A 7,500-nucleotide genomic window follows, 5' to 3' on the forward strand; every position below is an offset into this window, starting at 1 on the left:
CATTGACTCCCTCAGAGAAGATGTATGCGAATATTGAAAGAGAGCTGTTCGCGATTGCATGGGGAGCGCAAACGTTTCACACATATGTGTATGGGCGCAGAGTTTTTGTTGAGACAGACCACAAACCGCTGGAGTCAATCTTTCGGAAACCACTGAATGAGGCCCCTCCCAGGCTACAGAGGATGTTGCTCAAACTTACCAAGTATGACCTTGTGGTGCGTTATGTTCCCGGAAAACAGCAGGTCATTTCAGACTGCCTTAGCACCTCTAAGTGAAACTAAACCATTCGGTGAACCCGAAGATGTCATAGGAGTTAATCTTGTTGAGGAACTTGGATTAGAAAGTAGTACCCTGAAGAGATTCAAGGACAGTTCAAGTACTGATGAGACATCCAGAGTGGTTATGGAATACGTTTTGAAAGGATGGCCCTCTGAGAAAGAACAAGTTGATGAACTTTTCCGGGAATATTGGAATTTCAGAGAAGAGCTGAGTGTTGAGGATGGCATGTTGTTTAAATCAGACAGAATTGTAGTGCCAAGACCATTGAGAGCTGAAATTCATGGCGCGCACATGGGAGAGAGCAAGAGCCTTTCCTTTGCGAGGGATTATGTTTTCTGGCCTTCCATTACTGCGCAAATCAAAGACTAAGTCAGTTCCTGTGCCGTGTGTAATGCGTTCCGCAACCGACAACAGAAAGAGACATTACATCCTCATGACATTCCAGGATTACCTTGGCAAGTAGTTGGGACTGACCTGTTTGAATTTGGTGGCCAAACGTACCTGTAAGTTACTGACTTCTATTCGAAGTACTTTGAAATAGAACTGCTTCGCCAAAGCACTGCCGTTTGTGTTATCAACAACTTGAAGAAAATATTTGCCAGGTTTGGAATCCCAGAGAAAGTTGTCAGTGACAACGGACCGCAGTACAGCAACACCAGACATTTGTTAAGCAGAAACCATGAGTTCAAGAAATTTGCTGACGAGTGGGGATTTTCCCATACAACCAGCTCACCAGAGTATCCTCAATCAAATGGCGCAGCTGAAAGAGCTGTACAGACCGTACAACGCATTTTTAAGAAAGCTGCTGCAGAGAACAAAGACCCATTTGAGGGACTGTTAAAGTATCGCAACACCCCATTCAAAGATATTGGTGTGTCACCTGCACAGCTGCTGATGAGTCGGCGCACACGAACAATGATACCAACTCATCGACGTCTCTTGGTACCTCAGCCAGTGGATCGTGATCATGTTCTGAAAACGCTTCATCATCGACAGTATAATTCCAAGTCTAATTATGACAAGCAGAGTAGAGATTTGCCTCCACTTGAAGTTGGGGACAGGGTGCGGTTTCGTCCAAATGGTGAGAAGGAATGACGCAAAGCGGAAGTAATGCCAAGATCATACATGCTGGAAGATGAATATGGACGTTGTTACAGGAGAAACAGAAGACAGATCATCTCTGTTCCAAATGATTCTCCCATGACACCAAGGACAGGGGCTCTTCCCATGAGTACACAATCTCATGACTCTCCTGCGAGTACAAGACAGGCACCTGTACTTGAGAAGGCAGCACCAAGTCCAGTGACATCGAAGAGACAGACAGCAACAATTGCACACACTCGTATTACAACCAGCTCTGGGCGTCAAGTTAAGAGGCCACAGAGACTCATTGAATCATCTCAAAGGGGGGGGGGGGGGGGGGGAAGATGTTGTAATATTGAAACCTTTGGGGATCCCCTTAGGAGCCCCTGAGTGACTTACATGGACACCCCGAAAACGGAAAACCATGTGCGTTGTGTGAGCACTTTTAAAAGTGGACACGAACATCGTAGAATCAATAGTTGTTACTAGTCGTTGAGTTTAGTATTGCTTGATTGAATGATATCTTAACATATGTATTCTAGGACGATGATAATAGTCAGCCTAAGTATTTTCTAATAAGCTTTATATGTCTGGCTCTTATGTAGCCTTTAATTTACTCCCGTCAGACCCGTTTGACCTTTTAGCATCCTGTATAGTGTCCCTCACTCAAAGGATTAATAAATATGTATGTATGTATGTATGTATGTATGTAAAGTGTTGAAGGGTTGGAACAGTCATTAACTAATTCGTTTCATAGGGTAAATCAACTTTATTTGAAAACTAATAATGAAACCTAAATAGACAATACAAAGAAATGAAGATAATAGTATTTGCAACTTTGTTTAACAAATTAACTTAGCAAGGATAAGAGGTATTCCTATGCCATCTAGGCACTGTGACTCAGACTCTAGTAGTAGCAGTCACAGTAAAATTTTGTCCACCTTTTAGTATTGCATATAATCAGAAGCACGATTTTCTGAATATGATTTGTTGAACATGACAGAAGGTCCAGAACTTTGGTGCACGCATTATCACATCATCAAGGAAGTACGTCAACATTCAACCAATTTTAAGGAGTTAGGCTGGTTACCTGTCGAATCTATAGTCAAGCTTAAAGATGCCACAATGATGTTCAAGTGTATGAACGGTTTAGCACCTAAATATGTTAGTGATAAATTCATCCGTCGATCAAACGTTCAATCGAGTAATATAAGGAATAAATCTAAATTAAACATTCCTTTGTGCAAATCCGTAACTGCCCAGCGTAGCTTCGTCCATAGAGCTTCTACAATTTGGAACAACTTGCCTGATGACACGAGAAATATCCAAGATTTGATTGTCTTTATAAGATCGTATAAGGAAATGCTTTTTAACGAACGCTGATAAATGTCTATACTATTGTTATCCTTTATTACACTTCTTAGCTCTGTACATAGGAACTTTTTATATTGAAAACACTTGTTTTTATGTTTTGTAATGAAATTCTGAAAAGCCATTGTTGGAGAATTTAATAAAGTTTATTATTATTATTATTATTGCTACTAGTACATTTTTTTTAAATCTGCCTTTTTGCAGCGGAGTTACAGAGGTTTGCATTCGGCCAAAATCCCATACATTCACTGTAATTTAAGCCGCGTTTGCCCCAAACCAAGATGACGTCAGAAACCGTGAAAACGTGTATTCCGCAGTGGCTCGGCGGCTCGTCAGTCAAATTTTATGTTTAAAGGACTAGTATAAGATGTATCTTTGAGTGCCTCGGCAGCCAGTCAAATTGGATATCTAAAGAACGAGTAAGGTATATCTTTGAGTGGCTCGGCGGCTAGTCAGTCAAATTGGATGTCTGAAGAACGCTACACAGTAATTAAACTTTTAAAAGAGTGCTTAGGCCTGGTCACTGAAACGAGCACTTGGGCTTAATCAGTAAACGAGTGCTATATGCTTGACACGAGTGTAATCAACTGAACTGTCATATGAAAGCTAAACTTTTAAAAGAGTGATTACGCCTAATCACTGAAACAGCGCTTAGGCTTAATCAGTAAATGAATGCTAGCCACTCTACCACTGTATCTGACATGAGTCGCACGTGACGGGCCATCCAGCAGCAAATAGACAATCTCTTCAGTCTTGGCTGGCGAGCCGCCGAGCCGCTGTATCATCTAACATGTAACCGTAAGTGGCCCTGTATTCTATAAATTAATAAAACTTATTTCAACAGACCAAGTTCAATCCGAGCACAAATGTATTTCAGTCTGCGACACTTATCAGACAATTTGAGGTTTTGTTCTTCAATCCGCTCAATTCAAGCCTACAAAAAGTACGAAAGTGACTCCTACGTGGTGTAACCTGCACCGAATCTTCAGGCCGATAAACGTTGGCTTGTACGAGCAAAATAATTCCCCTTTATGTACACCCGAAAAAATAACGAAAGAAATGAAATTGCAATCTGTTTCGTTTTAATTACAGAGCATTGCAGATTTTAGACAAATGCAAACAAATTCAGGAGTCCATTCAGGCTTAATTGCAGAATACCCTGCCACTTCAATAAAGTTCTGCGTAGCTGCCTCCGCTGTACATTCAAGTTGAAGTATCATTTACTATTTACTATTTATTCAAAAGAGCATTTCTCGTGACTCGCGAATTAAGCAGTGATCGACTGTGAATTTTACGGTTCGCTTAACTACATTTTTCACAAGATCGTGTGAAGAAAATTGCACTCATTTACTGATAAAGCCTAAGCGCTCTTTTACAACTTAGGGAGGCTCGAAATAGTTTCTCCTTTTTTGAAGCAAATAAACATATTCCATTCGTAGGTACAGTTAGGGTAATCATATCAAGACGGAACTTGGCCAGGGTATTAAGTACCCATCACAGATTTCTCACATCACATTTTCCTCCAAAATAACGTCACCATGGCAACGATATAGGCATTTCTTTGAGCCGTAAAATCAAGATATATTGTCTTTTTTGAAAAAACGGGACGGTGAAATCTTCCCATTCAAAGTTACCAGATAATGTTAGAAATAATCCCTAGAATATTTAAAATTCAACAAAATCTTTAGGTCAGTTTTTCAGAAAAAGCACTTTTTTTGAAATGCGTCTCTAATCTTTTTTTTCACCTACAGAATTTTTCTAAATTTGAAAGACAAACGTTTTAAGTTAATCTAAGCTAATATGTAAAAAATGAAAAAAATTCACCGTGCAGAAGCAAAGATATAAACGAGTGAAATTGCAAAATCAGAAAAAAGGAGGGGGTTACAAGATCAGCATTTACGCATCCGTGACCCGCTCATTCGAGTGCACGCGCAAGTGGAGCTACAGGCCAACACAAACGGATATAGGTAAGTTACCATTTAAGTGACCATTAAACTGTCTGTGTAGAATTTTCGTAGTCTGCATGAATAGGAGATGTCTATTTATATTCCATATATATAGGAATTAGAAGGAAGGTGAGCGAAATTAGCGGTATTTGTTTATTTCTGGTGACCCATTTGAATCATGAGATGACGCGAGCAGCTTTTTAGAATTGCGTGTGTTAACCACGCTTTTCAATTTACAGTCCGGTTAACTACACTTTTCACGAGATTATCTCACTGTGTACCGCGTAACCAGCTTCTAAGATAGCCATTTTCATTTCGCAATTTATTGTTACTTGAATAAATTACATACTTTAACTTTAATCTACTAGTTTCTGCGTACCGCGTAGCCGGCCACGCAGAACTTTGTTCATTCTTGTTTACCGACAAACCACTACCTCTGCTGCCAACCGAGTGTGGACAAAGCCCACACAATAAACTGAGGTTTTTCGGAAACGGACGTTTTCCAAAACTCATTGGTGTGGACGGGGGCTGAAAATGAATAAAAGGGTTTAGTTTGTAAAGAAACTCTGATGCTGCGTCGGTGGGGAAGTGAAACACAGAACCGGGTTTCTGATCAACTGGGTTGACATGGTAAATTGACCACCGTAAACAAATTTGAAAGGCTAACGCTCGAAATGTCAGTTTCCAAATTACTTTACGGTGGTCAATGAGGCATGTCAACTCAGTTGAGAAACCATTTGCGTGTAGGATCCACATAATTTTTAATTACATCTGTTTGCAGCCACGGTCAATCGCCTGGGGCTTCGCGCGTGAATGACCTGAAAACAGCTTCCGCAATCCCAAAACCAACCGCGTCAAGTCATTACAAAAGTGCAAGGCTATGAGCGTAGCAACTTCATACACAGCGGTACCGTTTAGAAGTCAATTACATCAACATGTTCCGTACTTGTCTTCAAGAGTGCAAGAACGCTGTAGCGTTCAAACGTCTTCACGCAAGTGCCTGTTCTCCGCCGCAAGGAACTGAAAGCAGAGTTTTCCAGTCGGAAAAAGGCGTCTACCAGCAACGACTAATCAGCAGACGACCATTAGATGGCCTTGAGTCAATGTTTCATGAATACCATAAGACGGGAATCGCGTTTTCGTATCTTTTAACTCCACTCAAATCCAAGGTGCCCATAAGAGAGGAGTCCCTCCTTCGAGCCTTGGAAATGGTCTCACACCTCCAGCCTCTGCTGCGAGCAAGAGTCACCGAATCCCCGTCATATCCCGCAAAATACTTTGAAACCACTGAAAGGCGAACGAATTTTGGATTTTCAGTCCTAGACCAAGATATCAGCAACATTGAAGCAATAACAGAAGACATCTTCGCCAGCACCAAGTTTGACTCTGACAATGGACCTATTTGGAAAACTGTGTTGATTCCAGGAAAGTTTGACCCAAGTTCGAAGTTGTACACTTCTGGACTAGCGCTAGCAATATCGCACGCCGTTGCAAATGGACTCAGCTTGCCAGTGATTTTGAGGCAAATCATTGGTTGCATGGAAGCCATTTCGCACGGAACAGCGCCAAAATTGCAAGATATTCCAAGTTTTCCTCTCTTTCCAAGCTCCGCAGATCTCCTGTCCCTTAATCTTAGGGAATTTGAGCCCACCAAACCGTCCCCTCCCTCAGCTGATTTCATCAATCCGGTACTATCAGAATTCCCTACTGTAGAAAACCTTCCTAAAATTTCAGAACCAAAGACAAAAGTCCTAATTCGCACCATATCAGCCGATGAAGCTACCTGGTTGCTTCAACAATGTAGGAATAACAGTTGCACAATAACTGGTGCCATTCTTGCTGCGTGTCATTTTTCATTCTGCAGTCTTCTGCGAAAAACCTCGTTTCCTGCGGAAGCAACAAACGACATCACTTGCCTTACTGCCGTCGACAGAAATCACCGCCCCAGTCTCCCCTTTGATTACTCAGCATGTCATTATGGCTCTCTAACCTACAACATCCCCCTGACAATCCAAAATACAAACTTTTGGGAGCTTGCAAAGTCCTTTAGCCAAGGCATCAAAAGAGATAAAAGGAACGACAAAGACTTGGAATTTTTATTGAGACTAGAAGCAGACCGAAAGGGCTACATGGACCATATCTTAAGCCAAGGAAGTCTCAAATTAGCGTCACGTCAGAGTTCCTCGCTCATTCTTTCCAACACTGGGCAATATATTTTCCAGAATAACCCAGAAAGCTCATTTCGACCACAAGGTTTATTTGTGGGCACCCCAATTCACAAGAGATTTGGAACATTTGGCAACTATTTGATGAGTTTGAACGGAGCAACACATTACATGTTTTGCTATGATGGTAGTATAATTTCTCCAGAGGTTGCTCAGAGATACTCAGATGGCGTGTGGGACGTATTACAACTGCAAACTCGACCTGCATTGCAAGCATTGCATTGACGACTAGATTGAAACGTTTCCTTGCAAGGAAAAAAATTGAATTTTGTCACAGGATGTGGCAAAGACAAAATCGAACTGAACTCCCCGAGTTTATGCTTTATTTAAAATCTACTCTACATTAGAAATCCACACAGGGTTGACCCATCATTGTGGATGTTTTAGTTTTAAAGGTATAATTGTAAGTATTTCTATTGTACTTAGGTCTGAATGAAATGATATATGAAATGAATCATATACTGAACTGCGGATATGAAATCAAGTAAAGCTATGATCTTCGCAGATATGAAGGAATTTTTAGCGGAAAATATCTGTTCGAAAGACGATTTGAGATCTATAACTTTCGGAACATTTGTTATAAAATTCCTTGCTTG

The 7,500-nt window shown here is 41.0% G+C and overlaps 1 protein-coding gene across 1 annotated transcript in view; it reads left to right on the plus strand.

The window, feature by feature from the left end:
- The first annotated feature begins 4,663 nt into the window (after positions 1-4,663).
- Positions 4,664-7,500, plus strand: part of LOC138020071 (uncharacterized) — a 9,258-nt gene continuing 6,421 nt past the window's right edge. The window contains exons 1-2 of the mRNA XM_068867070.1: positions 4,664-4,700; positions 5,461-7,500. The exon at positions 5,461-7,500 is cut by the window's right edge and continues 4,302 nt beyond it. Of these exons, the coding sequence (XP_068723171.1) occupies positions 5,615-7,129 (1,515 nt within the window). The 5' untranslated portion in view covers positions 4,664-4,700; positions 5,461-5,614 and the 3' untranslated portion in view covers positions 7,130-7,500. The remainder of the gene's footprint in view (positions 4,701-5,460) is intronic.

This window comes from Montipora capricornis, chromosome 10 (assembly GCF_036669925.1).
Source record: "Montipora capricornis isolate CH-2021 chromosome 10, ASM3666992v2, whole genome shotgun sequence".
NCBI lineage: Eukaryota > Metazoa > Cnidaria > Anthozoa > Scleractinia > Acroporidae > Montipora > Montipora capricornis.